The sequence below is a fragment of the Entelurus aequoreus genome, linkage group LG04 (genome assembly GCF_033978785.1).
Source record: "Entelurus aequoreus isolate RoL-2023_Sb linkage group LG04, RoL_Eaeq_v1.1, whole genome shotgun sequence".
Classification (NCBI taxonomy): Eukaryota; Metazoa; Chordata; class Actinopteri; order Syngnathiformes; family Syngnathidae; genus Entelurus; species Entelurus aequoreus.
The window spans coordinates 10,099,368-10,124,633 of record NC_084734.1 but is presented as its reverse complement, the minus strand read 5'-3'; the positions used below and the strand labels follow the sequence as shown (position 1 = coordinate 10,124,633).

Genomic DNA, 25,266 nt, shown 5'->3' with positions numbered 1-25,266 from the left:
GGGCGGGGAGGAGGAGACACTGTTGCTGGCACTTCCATTTAGCCATTTTTTACCACTTGTCCCTTTCGGGGTCGCTGCAGGGCGGGGAGGAGGAGACACTGTTGCTGGCACTTCCATTTAGCCATTTTTTACCACTTGTCCCTTTCGGGGTCGCTGCAGGGCGGGGAGGAGGAGACACTGTTGCTGGCACTTCCATCTAGCCATTTTCTACCACTTGTCCCTTTCGGGGTCGTGGGGGATGCTTGAGGGCAGGGAGGAGGAGACACTGTTGCTGGCATTTCCATCTAGCCATTTTTTTACCTCTTGTCCCTTTCGGGTCGCTGCAGGGCGGGGAGGAGGAGACACTGTTGCTGGCACTTCCATCTAGCCATTTTCTACCACTTGTCCCTTTCGGGGTCGTGGGGGATGCTTGAGGGCAGGGAGGAGGAGACACTGTTGCTGGCATTTCCATCTAGCCATTTTTTTACCTCTTGTCCCTTTCGGGTCGCTGCAGGGCGGGGAGGAGGAGACACTGTTGCTGGCACTTCCATCTAGCCATTTTTTACCACTTGTCCCTTTCGGGGTCGCTGCAGGGCGGGGAGGAGGAGACACTGTTGCTGGCACTTCCATCTAGCCATTTTTTACCACTTGTCCCTTTCGGGGTCGCTGCAGGGCGGGGAGGAGGAGACACTGTTGCTGGCACTTCCATCTAGCCATTTTCTACCACTTGTCCCTTTCGGGGTCGTGGGGGATGCTTGAGGGCAGGGAGGAGGAGACACTGTTGCTGGCATTTCCATCTAGCCATTTTTTTACCTCTTGTCCCTTTCGGGTCGCTGCAGGGCGGGGAGGAGGAGACACTGTTGCTGGCACTTCCATCTAGCCATTTTTTACCACTTGTCCCTTTCGGGGTCGCTGCAGGGCGGGGAGGAGGAGACACTGTTGCTGGCACTTCCATCTAGCCATTTTCTACCACTTGTCCCTTTCGGGGTCGTGGGGGATGCTTGAGGGCAGGGAGGAGGAGACACTGTTGCTGGCATTTCCATCTAGCCATTTTTTTACCTCTTGTCCCTTTCGGGTCGCTGCAGGGCGGGGAGGAGGAGACACTGTTGCTGGCACTTCCATCTAGCCATTTTTTACCACTTGTCCCTTTCGGGGTCTCTGCAGGGTGGGGAGGAGAAGACACTGTTGCATTTCACAAGACTACAAGGCATCCCAGCAGACTGTGGAAGCTTGCAATTGGAAAGCATCTTACCTTGAGGATGAGGTGTTAAAACAAAAAAAAAACCAAATGCCACAAACAAAATGTATTATTTTCCCCACACAATACAAATGAAGTGTGACAGGAAGTGGACTTGACATACAATGAACAGAAGGTAGACAAATGCTCGGGTCAGACAGGAGGCAAGGCTCCATAGTGCACATTAAAGTAAGGCTCTAATGTCAGACATAAGCTCCTCCACAGCTCGCTGATGGAGACAAAGTCTGCATGGCTCCCTGCAGCCAGGCTGAGCAAAATGGCCGCGAGCAGCACCATGCAGAGCACTACCACTTTGTGGCTGCTGGACGTCTTGGCCTGCGTCCACCTCCAACACACACAGGGAGCCAATGAATGATGAGTGAAACCATGCATTATCCAACACAGGACATTTACTTGCTGGTTGGAGGCTTGACTAGAAGACTGCTGGCTTCCTCAGGCTCACTGTCCTCCTGTACACACACCCACATGTACCTCAATGACTCCTGGTCAAACTGGCCAAATGAAGTTATTCTAACATGAGAATAACTCCATACATGACTTGAATCCTTGGAGGGTACCAACATGCTTTTCATGCCCGCTGTGGAGGCCAGAAGCCTGATCTCCTCTGCCAGAGACATGGCGGGGACATGTGACGCCTCCTTGTCGCCCAACAAGTCGTTGAGTGTGTCGCTGGAAACAACCACAAGTCAGTCAAGTGCACACAGAAAAAGTTGGGAGTGCTTCCCAGAATACCGTATATTGGCCCAAATGTAAGACAGCAAAACACATCTGGATAAACATTCGGAGATTTATACACATATTTCTTCTTGTCGCTCACATACAATAAGTTGCAAACGTGTCTTAAAGGCCTACTGAAAGCCACTACTACCGACCACGCAGTCTGATAGTTTATATATCAATGATGAAATCTTAACATTGCAACACATGCCAATACGGCCGGGTTAACTTATAAAGTGACATTTTAAATTTCCCGCCACGCTTGTGGTTGAAAAAGCCTTCGGAGGATGACGTATGCGCGTGACGTAGCCAGTAGAACACAGGTATGGCTTCTCCATTGAAGCCAATACGAAATAGCTGTTTTCATCTCATTATTCCACAGTATTCTGGACATCTGTGTTGGTGAATCTGTTGCAATTTGTTCATTGCATTATGGAGAAAGAAGCTGAGCAAGCAGAGAAGAAAGTCGGTGCGAAGCGGAGTATTTTGCGAGGGAAGTCAGCAACACAACACAGTCGGTGTTTCATTGTTTACATTCCCGAAAGATGCAGTCAAGATCGAAGAACTCGGACAACAGAGACTCTTACCAGGAGGACTTTGACTTCGTTAACAGACGCAGATGCGATACCGTGAGTACGCTTCCAAACATTTGATCGCTTGCTATAACTAGCTCGAGCTAGTAGCTAGGAGCTAGCATAACAAACACGCAGGTGTTTGTTATGCGGGATTAATTTGTGGCATATTAAATATAAGCCTGGTTGTGTTGTGGCTAATAGAGTATATATATGTCTTGTGTTTATTTACTGTTGTAGTCATTCCCAGCTGAATATCAGGTCCCACCCGCGCGCTTCCAAACATTTGATTGCTTGCCCGTACGTGCGTGTCATGTACGTAACTTTGGGTTATGAACCGTGGGTTAGGTGAACGGTTCTTTGGGCTGAGTGAGTGTGTGTGTTGTGCAGGTGTTTGAATTGTATTGGCTGGTTATATAGACGGGATCCCGTCCATATTACCCGCTCGAGCTATAACTAGCTCGAGCTAGTAGCTAGCATAACAAACACCTAGGTGTTTTTATGTGGGATTAATTTGTGGCATATTAAATATAAGCCTGTTTGTGTTGTGGCTAATAGAGTATATATATGTCTTGTGTTTATTTACTGTTTTAGTCATTCCCAGCTGAATATCAGGTCACCCCCGGCTCTCACAGCATCTTCCCTATCTGAATCGCTTCCACTCCCCACTAGTCCTTCACTTGCACTTTACTCATCCACAAATCTTTCTTCATCCTCGCTCAAATTAATGGGGAAATCGTCGCTTTCTCGGTCCGAATCTCTCTCACTTCATGCGGCCATCATTGTAAACAATAGGGAACTTTGCGTATATGTTCAATTGACTACGTCACACCACTTCCGGTAGGGGCAAGCCTTTTTTTTATCAGATACCAAAAGTTGCAATCTTTATCGTCGTTGTTCTATACTAAATCCTTTCAGCAAAAATATGGCATTATCGCGAAATTATCAAGTATGACACATAGAATAGATCTGCTATCCCCGTTTAAATAAAACAATTTCATTTTTCAGTAGACATTTAAAGGTTGTTAGCTACAAGAGAAAAGTTATGACTGTACTCTAATGTTATCCATGAAGCAGAATCATCAAATTGGAGCGGCTGGGAAAAAAGATGAATAAGAAATGATTATATTCTCTCCAAAATATCTTCTTAAAAAAACATGTCATCTTGTATTTAGGTCAATGCGGTATTTTGAGCTTGTCTTACAGTGATGCCTCATCCTCTCTGTCCTCCAACTGACTCTTCAGCTCCTGGTTGGTCAGCCGGAGATCCTCAAGTACAAAGAATACAAACACCTCAGACGTGGATGATGTGCTGTGCTTTGTTCTGTTTCACATTTGTAATGATGAGCTCCTGTCTGTTAACTCAGGACTTCCCTCATTGCAATTGAAATGGATGATGCACAACACCTGCATAGTCTATACTAATATTGTAGTATCTAGTCATGGTAACATCTGCATAGTCTATACTAATATTGTAGTATATAGTCATGGTAACATCTGCATAGTCTATACTAATATTGTAGTATCTAGTCATGGTAACACCTGCATAGTATATACTAATATTGTAGTATCTAGTCATGGTAACATCTGCATAGTCTATACTAATATTGTAGTATATAGTCATGGTAACATCTGCATAGTCTATACTAATATTGTAGTATCTAGTCATGGTAACACCTGCATAGTATATACTAATATTGTAGTATCTAGTCATGGTAACTTCTACATAGTCTATACCAGGGGTCACCAACCTTTTTGAAACCAAGAGCTACTTCTTGGGTAGTGATTAATGCGAAGGGCTACCAGTTTGATACACACTTAAATAAATTGCCAGAAATAGCCAATTTGCTCAATTTACCTTTAACTCTATGTTATTATTAATAATTAATGATATTTACACTTAATTGAACGGTTTAAAAGAGGAGAAAACACGAAAAAAATGACTATTCAATTTTGAAACATAGTTTATCTTCAATTTCGACTCTTTAAAATTCAAAATTCAACCGAAAAAAAGAAGAGAAAAACTAGCTAATTCGAATGTTTTTGAAAAAATTAAAAAAATAATTTATGGAACATCATTAGTAATTTTTTCCTGATTAAGATTAATTTTAGAATTTTGACGACATGTTTTAAATAGGTTAAAATCCAATCTACACTTTGTTAGAATATATAACAAATTGGACCAAGCGATGAGGTGGCGACTTGTCCAGGGTGTACCCCGCCTTCTGCCCGATTGTAGGGAATAAGCGGTAGAAAATGGATGGATGGACCAAGCTATATTTCTAACAAAGACAAATCATTATTTCTTCTAGATTTTCCAGAACAAACATTTTAAAAGAAATTCAAAAGACTTTCAAATAAGATTTAAATTTGATTCTACAGATTTTCTACATTTGCCAGAATAATTTTTTTGAATTTTAATCATAATAAGTTTGAAAAAATATTTCACAAATATTCTTCGTCGAAAAAACAGAAGCTAAAATGAAGAATTAAATTAAAATGTATTTATTATTCTTTACAATAAAAAATTTTTTTTTTACTTGAACATTGATTTAAATTGTCAGGAAAGAAGAGGAAGGAATTTAAAAGTTAAAAAGGTATATGTGTTTAAAAATCCTAAAATCATTTTTAAGGTTGTATTTTTTCTCTAAAATTGTCTTTCTGAATGTTATAAGAAGCAAAGTAAAAAAATTAATGAATTTATTTAAACAAGTGAAGACCAAGTCTTTAAAATATTTTCTTGGATTTTCAAATTCTATTTGAGTTTTGTCTCTCTTAGAATTAAAAATGTTGAGCAAAGCGGGACCAGCTTGCTAGTAAATAAATACAATTTAAAAAATAGAGGCAGCTCACTGGTAAGTGCTGCTATTTGAGCTATTTTTAGAACAGGCCAGCGGGCTACTCATCTGGTTCTTAAGGGCTACCTGGTGCCCGCGGGCACCGCGTTGGTGACTCCTGGTCTATACTAATACTGTAGTATCTAGTCATGGTAACATCTGCATAGTCTATACTAATACTGTAGTATCTAGTCATGGTAACATCTGCATAGTCTATACTAATATTGTAGTATCTAGTCATGGTAACATATGCATAGTCTATACTAATACTGTAGTATCTAGTCATGGTAACATCTGCATAGTCTATACTAATACTGTAGTATCTAGTCATGGTAACATCTGCATAGTCTATACTAATACTGTAGTATCTAGTCATGGTAACATCTGCATAGTCTATACTAATATTGTAGTATCTAGTCATGGTAACATATGCATAGTCTATACTAATACTGTAGTATCTAGTCATGGTAACATCTGCATAGTCTATACTAATACTGTAGTATCTAGTCATGGTAACATCTGCATAGTCTATACTAATACTGTAGTATCTAGTCATGGTAACATCTGCATAGTCTATACTAATATTGTAGTATCTAGTCATGGTAACATATGCATAGTCTATACTAATACTGTAGTATCTAGTCATGGTAACATATGCATAGTCTATACTAATACTGTAGTATCTAGTCATGGTAACATCTGCATAGTCTATACTAATACTGTAGTATCTAGTCATGGTAACATATGCATAGTCTATACTAATACTGTAGTATCTAGTCATGGTAACATCTGCATAGTCTATACTAATACTGTAGTATCTAGTCATGGTAACATATGCATAGTCTATACTAATATTGTAGTATCTAGTCATGGTAACATCTGCATAGTCTATACTAATATTGTAGTATCTAGTCATGGTAACATATGCATAGTCTATACCAGGGGTCGGCAACCTTTACCACTCAAAGAGCCATTTTGGAAAGTTTCACAAATTAAAGAAAACAATGGGAGCCACAAAAAATTTTGAAAATTTAAAATGAAAAACACCACATACAAAGCTTAAATTGCTTTGCGCTATGTTAACCAGGGGTCTCTGACACACGCACCGGCACGCATCTCTATGTGGAAATTTAATGTTAGTGCAGCCCGCGACTTTTAATTGAACGGCGCTTGATAGCGTCTTTCTTGCCAACCCTCTCAATTTTCCGGGAGACTCACAAATTTCAGGACGTGCTGGCACTGCTTTTAGCGCCGTGCTGGCACTGCTTTTAGCGCCCTCTACAGCCTGCCCAAACAGCGTACCTGCTTGGCCACATGATGAATGCAGCTTTTGCTTGCACACGTAAGTGCCAGCAAGGCATACTTGTTCAACAGCCACACAGCTTACACTGACGGTAGTCGTACAAAAACAACTTTAACACTGTTACGTTACAAATATGAGCCACACTTTGAACCCACACCAAAAAAGAATGACAAACACATTTCTGGAGAACATCTGCACTGTAACACAACATAAACACAACACAACAAATACCCAGAATCCCATGCAGCCCTAACTCTTCCGCTCAACCGACGCACGGAGAGAGGGGGGGGGGTTGATGTGTGGGGGGGTTTGGTGGTAGCGGGGGCGGAAGAGTTAGGGCTGCATGGGATTCTGGGTATTTGTTGTGTTACGGTGCGGATGTTCTCCAGAAATGTTTTTGTCATTCTTTTTTGGTGTGGGTTCACAGTGTGGCGCATATTTGTAACGTAACAGTGTTAAAGTTGTTTTTGTACGACTACCGTCAGTGTAAGCTGTGTGGCTGTTGAGCAAGTATGCTTTGCTGTCTCCTACGTGTGCAAGTAAAAGCAACATATAACATGTGGCCGGGCTGGCACGCTGTTTGTAAATGCTATAGAGGACAATTAATGCAGTGCCATTAGGGCACGCCCTTGATTAAGTCATTAGAGTGAAAATAGGATAATATTTGCCCTGGGAGATTTCTAGGAGAGGCAGTCTCCTGGGAAAATCGGGGGGGGGTCGTTAAGTATACTGGGAAAACCGGGAGGGTCGGCAAGTATGCAGCAGGTCAAAGAGCCGCATGCGGCTCCGGAGCCGCGGGTTGCCGACCCCTGGTCTATACTAATATTGTAGTATCTAGTCATGGTAACATCTGCATAATCTATACTAATATTGTAGTATCTAGTCATGGTAACATCTGCATAGTCTATACTAATATTGTAGTATCTAGTCATGGTAACATCTGCATAGTCTATACTAATATTGTAGTATCTAGTCATGGTAACATCTGCATAGTCTATACTAATACTGTAGTATCTAGATATGGTAACATCTGCATAGTCTATACTAATATTGTAGTATCTAGTCATGGTAACATCTGCATAGTCTATACTAATACTGTAGTATCTAGTCATGGTAACATCTGCATAGTCTATACTAATATTGTAGTATCTAGTCATGGTAACATCTGCATAGTCTATACTAATATTGTAGTATCTAGTCATGGTAACATCTGCATAGTCTATACTAATACTGTAGTATCTAGTCATGGTAACATCTGCATAGTCTATACTAATACAGTAGTTGCTAATCATGGTAACATCTGCATAGTCTATACTAATACTGTAGTAGCTAATCCTACGTACAAAGGGGATTTGTATCTTTTTAGTTCAATTCAACTCAGTTAGTGGGACATACTAATCAATTTAAGATGTCTTATTTTAGCAACATTATTTGCAAACTTGTATCTCAATCTGTGTGTGTGTGTAATCCAATTCACCTGTGTGTACTAATGTCTGTGTGTGTAATCCAATTCACCTGTGTGTACTAATGTCTGTGTGTGTAATCCAATTCACCTGTGTGTACTAATGTCTGTGTGTGTAATCCAATTCACCTGTGTGTAGTAATGTCTTTGTAATCCAATTCACCTGTGTGTAGTAATGTCTGTGTGTCTGTAATCCAATTCACCTGTGTGTACTGTCTGTGTGTGTGTGTGTGAGTGTGTAATCCAATTCACCTGTGTGTACTAATGTCTGTGTGTGTAATCCAATTCACCTGTGTGTACTGTCTGTGTGTGTAATCCAATTCACCTGTGTGTAGTAATGTCTTTGTAATCCAATTCACCTGTGTGTACTAATGTCTGTGTGTGTAATCCAATTCACCTGTGTGTACTAATGTCTGTGTAATCCAATTCACCTGTGTGTACTAATGTCTGTGTGTGTAATCCAATTCACCTGTGTGTAGTATTATCTTTGTAATCCAATTCACCTGTGTGTACTAATGTCTGTGTGTGCAATCCAATTCACCTGTGTGTACTAATGTCTGTGTGTGCAATCCAATTCACCTGTGTGTACTAATGTCTGTGTAATCCAATTCACCTGTGTGTACTAATGTCTGTGTAATCCAATTCACCTGTGTGTACTAATGTCTGTGTAATCCAATTCACCTGAGTTTACAAATGTCTGTGTGTGTAATACAATTCACCTGTGTGTACTAATGTCTGTGTGTGTGTGTGTGTGTAATACAATTCACCTGTGTGTACTAATGTCTGTGTGTGTGTAATACAATTCACCTGTGTGTACTAATGTCTGTGTGTGTGTGTGTAATACAATTCCCCTGTGTGTACTAATGTCTGTGTGTGTGTAGTACAATTCACCTGTGTGTACTAACGTCTGTGTGTGTAATCCAATGCACCTGTGTGTACTAATGTCTATGTGTTTAATTAGATACGCGTGTGTGTTTTAGTTGTACATGTTATGATTTGTCTGTGTGTAAAAAATATGTGTCAGTCCGTATTTGGATGGGCGTGTGTGTAAAAAAATAAGTGTGTGTACGTATTTCGACGTGCGTGAAGCAGGAACTTTCTATTGGCTGTCTTTTTACACCTGACTTTTACGACACTTTGGCCGTGTGTGAGTTCTGTCTGTACCTGTAATTGCAAAGGGGAGTAAACACAATCTTTTCGGCCTGGTTGTCATTAGATAACAACTTATGTGAATACAAATGACTGCTAAAACATGAACTTTTATTTACAGCCAGTGATGAAAAGTGCATTGTTCACAGTGTGAGTGGCTGCAAGGTGAGCAGAAGAAAGGCAAATCCCTGTAGTCACACAACTCATACACTGCAGAAGTGTAACAAGACAGCCACTCCTGCTTCACACACACACACACACACACACACACACACACACACACACACACACACACACACACACACACATCTAAATACGACAGATATTTTTTTACACGGACGCTGATTGAAATAAGTACACTGTTTTTTATTTACACAAAGACAAATCATAATACGGACAGACAACTTAAAACACACAAACACAGATCTGACTACACACAGATTGATATACAGACACACACACAGATTGATATACAGATACACACATTAGTACATACACTCACACACACACACACAGTCTGATATACAGACACACACATTAGTACACACAGACTGATATACAGACACACACATTAGTACACACAGACTGATATACAGACACACACATTAGTACACACAGACTGATATACAGACACACACATTAGTACACACAGACTGATATACAGACACACACATTAGTACACACACACACACACACACACACACACACACACACACACACACACACACACACACACACACACACACACACACAGAGACTGATATACAGACACACACATTAGTACAAACACACACACAAAAACACAGACTGATATACAGACACACACATTAGTACACGCACACACACACACATAGATACTGATATACAGACACACACATTAGTACACGCACGCACACACACACAAACACAGACTGATATACAGACACACACATTAGTACACGTACACACACACACAAAAACACAGACTGATATACAGACACACACATTAGTACACACACACACACATACAGACTGATACACAGACACACACATTAGTACACGCACACACACACACACAGATACTGATATACAGACACACACATTAGTACACGCACGCACACACACAAAAACACAGACTGATATACAGACACACACATTAGTACACGTACACACACACACACAAAAACACAGACTGATATACAGACACACACATTAGTACACAAACACACACACACAGACTGGTATACAGACCCACACATTAGTACACACACACACACACAGACTGATATACAAACACACACATTAGTACACACTCACACACACAGAATGATATACAGACATACACATTAGTACACACACAGACACACAGACTGATATACAGACACACACATTAGTACACACTCACACACACAGACTGATATACAGACACACACAGATTAATTGGATTACACACGCACAGATTGAGATACAGGTTTGCAAATAATGATACTTCAATATTATTTATCATGAATGCTAGCAACAGAAAGTATCAATAATGTGTGCAGAGGTGCTCTCTGCTGCCCTCACCTGTTGATTGCAGGAAGTATTTGACTTACCTTGATGATATTAGCGTACTCCTCTACTGTTTCCTCTGCTTGCTTTAACTGCAGCTTGTTCTACCACACACACACACATGTGAGACCATGAAGAATAGTCACAATAGTACCTCAAAAGATGATCATTTTTACTTTACCTGTTCAATAACCTCATCCCTTTGCTGCAGTCCTATCTGGGCTGCTTCTATTCCATACTGAAGAAACACTCTTTAAAAGTCAGAATAGTGTGTGGACACTAGGATTTGTGTATGAGAAACACTCTTTAAAAGTCAGAATAGTGCATGGAAAACACTTTAAAAGTCAGAATAGTGCATGGAAAACACTTTAAAAGTCAGAATAGTGTGTGGACACTAGGATTTGTGTATGAGAAACACTCTTTAAAAGTCAGAATAGTGTGTGGACACTAGGATATGTGTATGAGAAACACTCGTTAAAAGTCAAAATAGTGTGTGGACACTAGGATTTGTGTATGAGAAACACTCTTTAAAAGTCAAAATAGTGTGTGGACACTAGGATATGTGTATGAGAAACACTCTTGAAAAGTCAGAATAGTGTGTGGACACTAGGATATGTGTATGAGAAACACTCTTTAAAAGTCAGAATAGTGTGTGGACACTAGGATATGTGTATGAGAAACACTCTTGAAAAGTCAAAATAGTGTGTGGACACTAGGATTTGTGTATGAGAAACACTCTTTAAAAGTCAAAATAGTGCGTGGAAAACACTTTAAAAGTCATAATAGTGTGTGGACACTAGGATATGTGTATGAGAAACACTCTTTAAAAGTCAGAATAGTGTGTGGACACTAGGATATGTGTATGAGAAACACTCTTTAAAAGTCAGAATAGTGTGTGGACACTAGGATATGTGTATGAGAAACACTCTTTAAAAGTCAAAATAGTGTGTGGACACTAGGATATGTGTATGAGAAACACTCTTTAAAAGTCAGAATAGTGTGTGGACACTAGGATATGTGTATGAGAAACACTCTTTAAAAGTCAAAATAGTGTGTGGACACTAGGATATATGTATGAGAAACACACAGGTGGATTTTACCTCAAGATTTTGAAGAGCAAGACTGAACGTATTCAAGCGTATCTTGTCCTTCTCTTTTTGCTCCTGGAGGCTCTGAACCTGAACGTATTGAAAATAATGTTCATTAAGGTTTCCACCTTTGGGATATTTTTGCTTGAAAAACACACTTCTGCGGTCAGTTCCTTATTTTGCTCCTTCATCACCATGGATTCCATCTCCTGCACACAGGACACAACTCAAATAAAGTGATCCATTTTCAAATGTCTTAATGCTACACTGTAGAAGTGTTTCTTGTCAACTACTGGCCAATAATTGCATGACTTTCACAGTCATTTACTGTGAAATATCTTTACTGAAACAGTAGTAACAAGAGATCTGTGAGTTTATTGAGGATCCCCATTAGCCCACGCACAAATGCCAGGCTAGTCTTCCTGGGATCCTTTTCAAAAGTTCAAAGTAAAATAATAATACACAGATCCAGGTACAAAACATACACAAATCCAATTACAAATAAAAATAAAATTATCTAAATAATAAAAAAAAGATAAAAGGAGAACATATGCAGATCCAGTTACAATAAAAGAAAGGAAAAAGGAAAAGAAAAAGAAAATTCTCAAAAGAATAAAAATAACTACACGGATCCAGTTACAGAACATACGCAGATCCAGTTACAATAAAAGAAAGGAAAAAGGGAAAGACAACAAAAAAGTTCTCAAACTGATTACATGAAAGATTAACTCTTAAGTCTAAAAAGTGACTTTACATGTTTCTTAAATTCTTGTTTTTACAGGGAATAGTCCTACTATTGAAATGAAGAGTATTCCATAATGAAATGTCTCTGTATACAACATTGAATGAGTTCTTGGTGGTGGTAATGCCAGTAGACCTTGAGTTGGAGCTCTGCTACTGTGGTGGTGAACATCAGCATTAGAACCAAGCTGCTTCAAAAGAGCTGTAGGGTACTTGGTATGAATAATGTTTCCAATAAATAACAATAAACTGCTGGATAATCTATGAATAACTTTCAGCCATCCAAGACAAGAATGCGTACGGTCCACACTCCATATATAAGAATAATCAAGAGTAAGATTAGCTGCCCTATTTTCAGCTGTTTGTCATTTTGTAAGCTCAACCTTGGGTGCAGAAGCCCAAATAACTGAACAATAATCCAGATGACACAACACCAATGTTTGTACTACCTGTCTGCCAATTGCAGGTGTTACATACCTAGCACATTTCCTAACAGCAGCGATACTTCTACCCATTTTAGCCACAATTTGATTGATATATTCGGACCAGGAAAGTGTATTACTAAGTGTAACGCCCAAAAGTCCTCTTGTTTGATTGATTGTCCTGAAATCTGTAAATTAAGTATAGGATTTTTTGCCAGACTATGTCGTGAACCAAAGACAATACTTTTTGTTTTTAAAATGTTTAAAAGCAGTCTCTTACTTATAACCCACTCAATAACAGCATCTAATTCCTTTGAGAAGACAGACTGAAGTTCTCCTATTGAAGATGCAGAATGATATCATGCGATGTCATCAGCAAACAGTACCAAACTGCATTTTTGAGTCACGAGAGGAAGATCATTTGTAAAAATTGAAAATAGAAGTGGTCCCCAACAACTACCTTGTGGCAAACCACAGCTTAAAGGCCTACTGAAATGATTTTTTTTTTTTTAAACGGGAATAGCAGATCCATTCTATGTGTCATACTTGATCATTTCGCGATATTGCCATATTTTTGCTGAAAGGATTTAGTAGAGAAAATCGACGATAAAGTTCGCAACTTTTGCTCGCTGATAAAAAAAGCCTTGCCTGTACCGGAAGTAGCGTGACGTCACAGGAGGTAATATTCCTCACAATTTTCCTTTGTTTACAATGGAGCAAGAGAGATTCGGAGTGACAAAGTGACGATTACCCCATTAATTTGAGCGAGGATGAAAGATTCGTGGATGAGGAACGTTAGAGTGAAGAACTAGAGGCAGTGCAGGACGTATCTTTTTTCGCTCTGACCGTAACTTAGGTACAAGCTGGCTCATTGGATTCCACACTCTCTCCTTTTTCTATTGTGGATCACGGATTTGTATTTTAAACCACCCCGGATACTATATCCTCTTGAAAATGAGTCGAGCACGCGAAATGGACATTCACAGTGACTTTTATCTCCACGACAATACATCGGTGACACACTTAGCTACTGAGCTAACGTGATAGCATCGTTCTCAAATGCAGATAGAAACAAAATAAATAAATCCCTGACTGGAAGGATAGACACAAGATCAACAATACTATTAAACCATGTACATGTAACTACATGGTTAATAATTCTCAGCCTGGTAAAGCTTAACAATGCTGTTGCTAACGACGCTAAGGCTAACTTAGCAACTTAGCAACCGGACCTCACAGAGCTATGATAAAAACATTAGCGCTCCACCTACGCCAGCCAGCCCTCATCTTCTCCTCAACAGCCGTGCTCACCTGCGTTCCAGCGATCGACGGAGCGACGAAGGACTTCATCCGTGGGTTTGGCGGCTAGCATCGGCCAGGCGTCTGCTATCCAAGTAAGTAGTCCTTGTTGTGTTGCTACAGCCAGCCGCTAATACACCGATCCCACCTACAACGTTCTTCTTTGCAGCCCCCATTGTTTATTAAACAAATTGCAAAAGATTCACCAACACAGATGTCCAGAATACTGTGGAATTATGAAATGAAAACAGAGCTTTTTCTACGGGCTCCGAATACTTCCCTTGTCCTCGTGACGTCACACGCATACGTCAGCATAATAAAACGTTTTTAACCGGAAGTGTGGCGGAAAATTTAAAAATGCACTTTATAAGTTAACCCGGCCGTATTGGCATGTGTTGCAATGTTAAGATTTCATCATTGATATATAAACTATCAGACTGCGTGGTCGGTAGTAGTGGCTTTCAGTAGGCCTCTAAACCATAGCTGTTGGATAGCGTACCATTTAAATATACAAGTTGAGTTCTGTCAGATAAATAACTCTCAAACCAAGAGACAGCCATGGAACCAAAACCGTAACATTTCAATCTATCAATCAACAATTTATTGTCTACAAGAACAAAAGCAGCAGTAAAATCTAATAAAATTGCACCTGATAACCAACCTTTATCAATTCCCAGTAGACAATCATCAGTCATCTTAACTAGTGCAGTACATGTGGAATGTCCATCTCTATAGCCATGTAGAGCATTATCTATTCAATTATTGATCGTAAAGTAATCTTGAATCTGTTTGGATACAATCTTCTCCAGCAGTTTACTAAGAATTGATAAGATTGTAATTGGTCTGCTATTCTGACCATTCAGAGGGAGTTTGGGGTCTTTTATTATCGGTATGCCGGTAATTGTTCCTTCTTTCCAAAGCTTTGGACAGATCCCCCTAGCCAGATAAGCATTGAATACATGACATACAGTTGCTGATATGTTCTTAATCATTTTCCATCAAGGCAGTCTGTACCAGCACAGTTAGCCGCAGAAATGGAACATAACAATTTCTCAACCTCATCGATTTCCACTAGTTTGGACTCACTTACAAGTTTTATCTCTCATAATGTGGTTATCAATTAGTGCACATAAATTACAATTATACACCATATCCATTTTACACCTTAACTTATGAACTTTTCCTACAAAGTAGTTATTAACATAATTGAACATATACAATGGTTTGGTTATAAACACTCCATCAGATTCAATGTAGGCTAAATTCTGCCCATTATATTCTTTAACACATTCCACAACTTTTTACCTTCATTTGTTGTTGATAGTCCACCGTCTTTTTCTCTCTGTTCAGCTTAGTGACTTTTTTTGTGTGCAAATAATCATTAACTTTAGAATTTGATGCCAGCAACACGTGACAAAGAATTTGGGAAAGGTGGCAATAAATACTGATAAAGTTGAGGAATGCTCATCAAACACTTATTTGGAACATCCCACAGGTGAACAGGCAAACTGGGAACAGGTGGGTGCCATGATTGGGTATAAAAGTAGATTCCATGAAATGCTCAGTCATTCACAAACAAGGATGGGGCGAGGGTCACCACTTTGTCAACAAATGCGTGAGCAAATTGTTGAACAGCTTAAGAAAAACCTGTCTCAACCAGCTATTGCAAGGAATTTAGGGATTTCACCATCTACGCTCCGTAATATCATCAAAGGGTTCAGAGAATCTGGAGAAATCACTGCACGTAAGCAGCTAAGCCCGTGACCTTCCATCCCTCAGGCTGTACTGCATCAACAAGCGACATCAGTGTGTAAAGGATATCACCACATGGGCTCAGGAACACTTCAGAAACCCACTGTCAGTAACTACAGTTGGTCGCTACATCTGTAAGTGCAAGTTAAAACTCTCCTATGCAAGGCGAAAACCGTTTATCAACAACACCCAGAAACACCGTCGGCTTCGCTGGGCCTGAGCTCATCTAAGATGGACTGATGCAAAGTGGAAAAGTGTTCTGTGGTCTGACGAGTCCACATTTCAAATTGTTTTTGAAAACTGTGGACGTCGTGTCCTCTGGACCAAAGAGGAAAAGAACCATCCGGATTGTTATAGGCGCAAAGTTGAAAAGCCAGCATCTGTGATGGTATGGGGGTGTATTAGTGCCCAAGACATGGGTAACTTACACATCTGTGAAGGCACCATTAATGCTGAAAGGTACATACAGGTTTTGGAGCAACATATGTTGCCATCCAAGCAACGTTACCATGGACGCCCCTGCTTATTTCAGCAAGACAATGCCAAGCCACGTGTTACATCAACGTGGCTTCATAGTAAAAGAGTGCGGGTACTAGACTGGCCTGCCTGTAGTCCAGACCTGTCTCCCATTGAAAATGTGTGGCGCATTATGAAGCCTAAAATACCACAACGGAGACCCCCGGACTGTTGAACACAGAGTGTTGTTAAAAGGAAAGGCCATGTAACACAGTGGTGAACATGCCCTTTCCCAACTACTTTGGCACGTGTTGCAGCCATGAAATTCTAAGTTAATTATTATCTGCAAAAAATAAATAAAGTTTATGACTTTGAACATTGAATATGTTGTCTTTGTAGTGCATTCAACTGAATATGGTTTGAAAAGGATTTGCAAATCCTTGTATTCCGTTCATATTTACATCTACCACAATTTCCCAACTCATATGGAAACGGGGTTTGTACATAAAATCACCAGTCACTCTGTCAATCATTGTGCAAATGTCATTCAGGTACTCCATGTTAGTATTCTAGCAGCAGCCAACAACTATTGGTTTGATATGTGGCAAATGCTCTTGTATCAATATTTTCATGCATTAAATCAGATGGAAGTTTGACTAGATGATGATCTTGTATGCCAATTGCTATACCTCCACCAAAACTATTTCTGCCCCTACGCAACCATTAATAGATATTAAAGACTCATCAAATGAACCATCAAGGTGTGTTTCAGTTACAGCCATGATAGGAACAGAGTTGTTCTTAAAAGTGTTTCAAGTTCATGTGTTTTATTCCTCAGACTACAGATATTTAAAATGATCCAGTAGTATCCAGATGGCAGCTGGCTAGTGGCGGGCCGCCTGGGTGGAGGCCGGGCCGGATGAAGCCAAGCGCAACCGGAGCTAACCTAGCTCAGCTAGCTTAGCAGCTCACCGGTTAGCTCGACGATCAGGGCAATCCGCGTCGGAGAGCAAGCGGCAGTGATGTTGGAAAAAGAAGCAAAGAGGAAAAGGACTCAAAATGAAAATAGAACAAAAAGTAGCAACAATAAAAAAACTTATCAGCTAGCCAGGTAGCGTTAGTCTGACAGTGAAGTTACAAATAAATGCTTTAACGTCACATCTGGAATGTTACAGTGCATAATATTACAACTGTGTGAATAATATTTATATAGCGCTTTTTCTCTTGCGACTCAAAGTGCTTTACATTGTGAAAGCCACTATCTCCATTTAAAGCAGTGTGGGTGGCACGTGTGTAAAGTGTCTTGCCCAAGGACACAAGGGCAGTGAGTAAGAGGGCCAGAAGCAGGAATCGAACCGGCAACACTGAAGTTACTAGCACGGCCACTCTACCAACGGAGCCACAACTATATGCCATAACTTCACAAATGCATTTTTATAATGAATTACTCTCTCACTTTAGCACCATACCGCGTTTGATTTGAAATAACTTTTTATTGCTGTGAAATGTAAAGATATCGTATTTTTATAGTCAATTTGCTGTAAAGTTACAGTACTGTAAATGTTGATTACAGTATTTTCCTGTAAATACCGCTAAAGTGGTCATATTATCATTAGTTTTCTACATGTGAAACAGTTCTGTGTATTGTTGACATAATATGTAATGTAATGTATTGTTGACATAATATGTAATGTAATTAGGGATGTCCGATAATGGCTTTTTGACGATATCCGATATGCCGATATTGTCCAACTCTTTAATTACCGATACAGATATCAACCGATACCGATATCAACCGATATATACAGTCGTGGAATTAACACATTATTATGCCTAATTTGGACAACCAGGTATGGTGAAGATAAGGTACTTTTTAAAAAAATGAATCAAATAAAATAAGATAAATAAATTAAAAACATTTTCTTGAATAAAAAAGAAAGTAAAACAATATAAAAACAGTTACATAGAAACTAGTAATTAATGAAAATTTGTAAAATTAACTGTTAAAGGTTAGTATTATTAGTGGACCAGCAGCATGCACAATCATGTGTGCTTACGGACTGTATCCCTTGCAGACTGTATTGATAAATATTGATATATAATGTAGGAACCAGAATATTAATAACAGAAAGAAACAACCCTTTTGTGTGAATGAGTGTAAATGGGGGAGGGAGGTTTTTTGGGTTGGTGCACTAATTGTAAGTGTATCTTGTGTTTTTTATGTGGATTTAATAAAAAAATTAAAAATTTTTTTTAAAAAAACGATACTGATAATAAAAAACCGATACCGATAATTTCCGATATTACATTTTAACGCATTTATCGGCCGATAATATCGGCAGACCGATATTATCGGACATCTCTAAATGTAATGTATTGTTGACATAATATATAATGTAATGTATTGTTGACATAATATGTAATGTAATGTATTGTTGACATAATATGTAATGTAATGTATTGTTGACATAATATGTAATGTATTGTTGACATAATATGTAATGTAATGTATTGTTGACATAATATGTAATGTAATGTTGACATAATATGTAATGTATTGTTGAAATAATATGTAATGTAATGTTGACATAATATGTAATGTATTGTTGACATAACATGTAATGTAATGTATTGTTGACATAATATGTAATGTAATGTATTGTTGACATAATATGTAATGTATTGTTGACATAATATGTAATGTATTGTTGACATAATATGTAATGTAATGTATTGTTGACATAATATGTAATGTATTGTTGACATAATATGTAATGTATTGTTGACATAACATGTAATGTAATGTATTGTTGACATAATATGTAATGTAATGTAGACATAATATGTAATGTATTGTTGACATAATATGTAATGTATTGTTGACATAACATGTAATGTAATGTATTGTTGACATAATATGTAATGTAATGTTGACATAACATGTAATGTAATGTATTGTTGACATAATATGTAATGTATTGTTGACATAACATGTAATGTAATGTATTGTTGACATAATATGTAATGTAATGTATTGTTGACATAATATGTAATGTAATGTTGACATAATATGTAATGTATTGTTGACATAATATGTAATGTATTGTTGACATAACATGTAATGTAATGTATTGTTGACATAATATGTAATGTAATGTATTGTTGACATAATATGTAATGTAATGTTGACATAATATGTAATGTATTGTTGACATAATATGTAATGTATTGTTGACATAACATGTAATGTAATGTATTGTTGACATAATATGTAATGTAATGTATTGTTGACATAATATGTAATGTAATGTTGACATAATATGTAATGTATTGTTGACATAATATGTAATGTATTGTTGACATAACATGTAATGTAATGTATTGTTGACATAATATGTAATGTAATGTTGACATGTAATGTAATGTAATGTATTGTTGACATAATATGTAATGTATTGTTGACATAACATGTAATGTAATGTATTGTTGACATAATATGTAATGTAATGTATTGTTGACATAATATGTAATGTAATGTTGACATAATATGTAATGTATTGTTGACATAACATGTAATGTAATGTATTGTTGACATAATATGTAATGTAATGTATTGTTGACATAATATGTAATGTATTGTTGACATAATATGTAATGTATTGTTGACATAATATGTAATGTAATGTTGCAAAGAGCATCCTCAGTCAGGATGTGACCTTCTTATCTACGTGCCTCCACACGAACCGCGTCTTATCCCTGCCATCATTGTTGTAGTTTTGAACATTGCAATGGCTTCCATAGCGAGTTGACTTTGTACTACAGAGGATGACGCATGTGCATGTACGAGCCAGTGTGCCCCACAACAAGAGGATGGTGAAGAAGAAGGTCTAGGATGGTGGATTCACGCAAAGCCCTCTGGGTAAACTTCTAGCAAATATGGATAATCTGCTGATGTCACCAAGTGGAAAAATCTCAACAAATGGTGAAAATTCCAAACTGCTCATTTCCTGGAAGTGTTTTATAATGATCTCCGCCACGGTTTGATCTCCAATTTTCCAGACTTATGCAGATCCCAAATACACAACAGCAGGTACCAATAGTTTAAAAAAAAAGTTGGTTTTGCATAATAGGACCTCTTTTAAATGTTTGAAACCTTAGTAAAAAATGTTACAGTGTACATTGTCACCCACCAGTTGTTCTATCGTGTATTCAGTGTTTCTGCTCTTTACACCAGGATCCTGGTCCGAGTGCCACCTGCAAGGCTCTGCTTTTCCTCGCACGCCATCTGTGTTCATCTGCTCCAGCCTGCAGACAGACAACCTTTCAAGTCCAGTAGACAGTCCTGCAGAGGACTACACTGAACCATTCAAGTCCAGTAGACAGTCCTGCAGAGGACTACACTGAACCATTCAAGTCCAGTAGACAGTCCTGCACAGGACTACACTGAACCATTCAAGTCCAGTAGACAGTCCTGCACAGGACTACACTGAACCATTCAAGTCCAGTAGACAGTCCTGCACAGGACTACACTGAACAAGTCCAGTAGACAGTCCTGCACCGGACTACGCTGAACAAGTCCAGTAGACAGTCCTGCAGAGGACTACACTGAACCATTCAAGCCCAGTAGACAGTCCTGCAGAGGACTACACTGAACCATTCAAGTCCAGTAGACAGTCCTGCACAGGACTACACTGAACCATTCAAGTCCAGTAGACAGTCCTGCACAGGACTACACTGAACCATTCAAGTCCAGTAGACAGTCCTGCACAGGACTACACTGAACAAGTCCAGTAGACAGTCCTGCACCGGACTACGCTGAACAAGTCCAGTAGACAGTCCTGCACAGGACTACACTGAACAAATCCAGTAGACAGTCCTGCACAGGACTACACTCACTGGACAAGTCCAGTAGACAGTCCTGCACAGGACTACACTCACTGGACAAGTCCAGTAGACAGTCCTGCACAGGACTACACTGAACAAGTCCAGTAGACAGTCCTGCACAGGACTACGCTGGACAAGTCCAGTAGACAGTCCTGCACAGGACTACACTGAACCATTCAAGTCCAGTAGACAGTCCTGCACAGGACTACACTGAACAAATCCAGTAGACAGTCCTGCACAGGACTACGCTGAACAAATCCAGTAGACAGTCCTGCACAGGACTACGCTGAACAAGTCCAGTAGACAGTCCTGCACAGGACTACGCTGGACAAGTCCAGTAGACAGTCCTGCACAGGACTACACTGAACAAGTCCAGTAGACAGTCCTGCACAGGACTACACTCACTGGACAAGTCCAGTAGACAGTCCTGCACAGGACTACGCTGGACAAGTCCAGTAGACAGTCCTGCACAGGACTACACTGGACAAGTCCAGTAGACAGTCCTGCACAGGACTACGCTGGACAAGTCCAGTAGACAGTCCTGCACAGGACTACGCTGGACAAGTCCAGTAGACAGTCCTGCACAGGACTACACTGGACAAGCAGGGCTATTCAACTGGACAAATCAAGTGTTTTGAGAAAAAAAATGGGTTGCTTCATAAAACAATGCAACCAGTTACATAATCTGATAGTTAGCAACATAGTAATCTGATAGCAATACCTAAGTATTCATTGAGTACCACCATAATGTAGTGTAGTAGACCTAAGTATTCATTAAGTACCACCATAATGACATCATTAAATACAGTAGTGTAGTAGACCTAAGTATTCATTAAGTACCACCATAATGACATCATTAAATACAGTAGTGTAGTAGACCTAAGTATTCATTAAGTACCACCATAATGACAACATTAAATACAGTAGTGTAGTAGACCTAAGTATTCATTAAGTACCACCATAATGACAACATTAAATACAGTAGTGTAGTAGACCTAAGTATTCATTAAGTACCATCATAATAACAACATTAAATACAGTAGTGAGGTAGACCTAAGTATTCATTAAGTACCACCATAATGACATCATTAAATACAGTAGTGTAGTAGACCTAAGTATTCATTAAGTACCATCATAATAACAACATTAAATACAGTAGTGAGGTAGACCTAAGTATTCATTACGTACCACCATAATGACAACATTAAATACAGTAGTGTAGTAGACCTAAGTATTCATTAAGTACCACCATAATGACATCATTAAATACAGTAGTGTAGTAGACCTAAGTATTCATTAAGTACCACCATAATGACATCATTAAATACAGTAGTGTAGTAGACCTAAGTATTCATTAAGTACCACCATAATAACAACATTAAATACAGTAGTGTAGTAGACCTAAGTATTCATTAAGTACCACCATAATGACATCATTAAATACAGTAGTGTAGTAGACCTAAGTATTCATTAAGTACCACCATAATGACATCATTAAATACAGTAGTGTAGTAGACCTAAGTATTCATTAAGTACCACCATAATAACAACATTAAATACAGTAGTGTAGTAGACCTAAGTATTCATTAAGTACCACCGTAATAACAACATTAAATACAGTAGTGTAGTAGACCTAAGCATTCATTAAGTACCACCATAATGACCAACATTAAAATATGGTACTATAGCAGGACTTAATAGTCAATAAAAAGAAAACAGAAGTTTGATTTCACAAAAATGTTTGACATTTTTGCCCATTGTAACAAACATTCCAGACAGTTTGAACGTAACACTGTGTGTATTGTTTGGCATAATACCAGATGGTCATGTATACAGGGTCATGTATATAGAGTCATGTATATAGGGTCATGTATATAGAGTCATGTATATAGGGTCATGTATATAGTCATGTATATAGGGTCATGTATATAGGGTCATGTATATAGAGTCATGTATATAGTCATGTATATAGGGTCATGCATATAGGGTCATGTATATAGAGTCATGTATATAGTCATGCATATAGGGTCATGTATATAGGGTCATGTATATAGTCATGTATATAGGGTCATGTATATAGAGTCATGTATATAGTCATGCATATAGGGTCATGTATATAGGGTCATGTATATAGGGTCATGTATATAGGGTCATGTATATAGTCATGTATATAGTCATGTATATAGAGTCATGTATATAGGGTCATGCATATAGTCATGTATATAGGGTCATGTATATAGTCATGTATATAGTCATGTATATAGAGTCATGTATATAGGGTCATGTATATAGGGTCATGTATATAGAGTCATGTATATAGAGTCATGTATATAGGGTCATGTATATAGTCATGTATATAGTCATGTATATAGGGTCATGTATATAGTCATGTATATAGTCATGCATATAGGGTCATGTATATAGAGTCATGTATATAGGGTCATGTATATAGGGTCATGTATATAGAGTCATGTATATAGGGTCATGTATATAGTCATGTATATAGGGTCATGTATATAGGGTCATGTATATAGAGTCATGTATATAGGGTCATGTATATAGGGTCATGTATATAGAGTCATGTATATAGGGTCATGTATATAGAGTCATGTATATAGGGTCATGTATATAGAGTCATGTATATAGGGTCATGTATATAGAGTCATGTATATAGGGTCATGTATATAGTCATGTATATAGTCATGTATATAGGGTCATGTATATAGTCATGTATATAGTCATGCATATAGGGTCATGTATATAGGGTCATGTATATAGGGTCATGTATATAGAGTCATGTATATAGGGTCATGTATATAGTCATGTATATAGGGTCATGTATATAGAGTCATGTATATAGGGTCATGTATATAGAGTCATGTATATAGAGTCATGTATATAGGGTCATGTATATAGAGTCATGTATATAGAGTCATGTATATAGGGTCATGTATATAGGGTCATGAATATAGGGTCATGTATATAGAGTCATGTATATAGAGTCATGTATATAGGGTCATGTATATAGAGTCATGTATATAGGGCCATGTATATAGAGTCATGTATATAGAGTCATATATGGAGGATATCAAACATTCCAGTTTTAAAGACAGATCTATTTGGTTTTCCCAAATAAAATAAATAGACAACAATTAAATGTTCACAGGTTCTCACAAATACATCCAATAGGAATAGTAATAATAATAATAAAGGTGTTTTAGTTGAAGTGCTCTGCTGTGAAGGAAATTAAGTTTACAAAGTTTAACTGACGATTTAGCAAAGTTTGCAAGGTTGTAGGAACTGAAAATGACTCACATATTTTCCTCTGAGACTTCCTTTGACTCCTGCCTGCCAACACAACAACAACATGCACTTAAGTGGAGTATAAATACCATCATTGACAGCAGTTTAGCGGCCACCATGACGAGGAAAAGACAAATAGTTACCTAGGTAACCACAGAAAGTAAGGTAGCTTTAAGCTAAGCTAACCTAGCTAGCATGTGTGTCATTAACACATCTCTATGGATGTTCTCATCAATGAACACACTTTACCCAACAACAATATTTTATAGACGACATACATTGACATTCAATAAAGAAAGGACTGCAAACTTACCACAAATAATAAGGATTTTCTTCCTCTTTCATCCAATCTTGACAGATTGAACGAGAGTGCCTTCTTAGGGGTCGTCTAGCAACTACTGTCACAGTTGCTGAAGGGAAAAAAATCGTTTGTTTATATTTACATTTGTATACAACAGAAAAAAACATAATCCTCTCAATACGGCTGCTGCGCTTTTAGATAAATATTTAAACT

General features: G+C 38.4%; 1 protein-coding gene across 3 annotated transcripts; it reads right to left on the bottom strand.

Annotated features, from left to right (window-relative positions):
• Positions 1 to 47: 47 nt before the first annotated feature.
• Positions 48 to 25,156, bottom strand: LOC133648265 (uncharacterized). Of its 3 annotated transcripts, none has more exons than XM_062044193.1 (11): positions 25,066 to 25,156; positions 24,765 to 24,797; positions 20,756 to 20,870; positions 12,054 to 12,104; positions 11,908 to 11,985; positions 10,989 to 11,045; positions 10,852 to 10,911; positions 3,731 to 3,795; positions 1,771 to 1,906; positions 1,631 to 1,686; positions 48 to 1,562 (listed from the first exon to the last, which is right to left on the bottom strand). In XM_062044193.1, the coding sequence occupies exons 1-11, from the start codon at positions 25,095 to 25,097 to the stop codon at positions 1,370 to 1,372; spliced, it is 876 nt and encodes a 291-aa protein (XP_061900177.1). In that variant the 5' UTR covers positions 25,098 to 25,156; the 3' UTR covers positions 48 to 1,369. The 3 variants fall into 3 exon arrangements, with proteins under 3 accessions (XP_061900177.1, XP_061900178.1, XP_061900179.1); XM_062044194.1 differs by lacking the exon at positions 25,066 to 25,156 and adding an exon at positions 24,896 to 25,032; XM_062044195.1 differs by having other exon boundaries at positions 1,423 to 1,562; positions 1,799 to 1,906; positions 25,066 to 25,112.
• Between the last annotated feature and the right edge of the window lie 110 nt (positions 25,157 to 25,266).

Excerpts from the sequence above, each read along its gene's own strand:
- LOC133648265 (XM_062044193.1), bottom strand. The coding sequence starts at position 25,097 with ATGAAAGAGGAAGAAAATCCTTATTATTTGTG. Across the intron at positions 11,046-11,907 it reads TTGCTCTTCAAAATCTTGAG|TATGGAATAGAAGCAGCCCA; the intron begins GTAAAATCCACC and ends GTGTTTCTTCAG. Across the intron at positions 3,796-10,851 it reads AGTACGCTAATATCATCAAG|GATCTCCGGCTGACCAACCA; the intron begins GTAAGTCAAATA and ends TTTGTACTTGAG.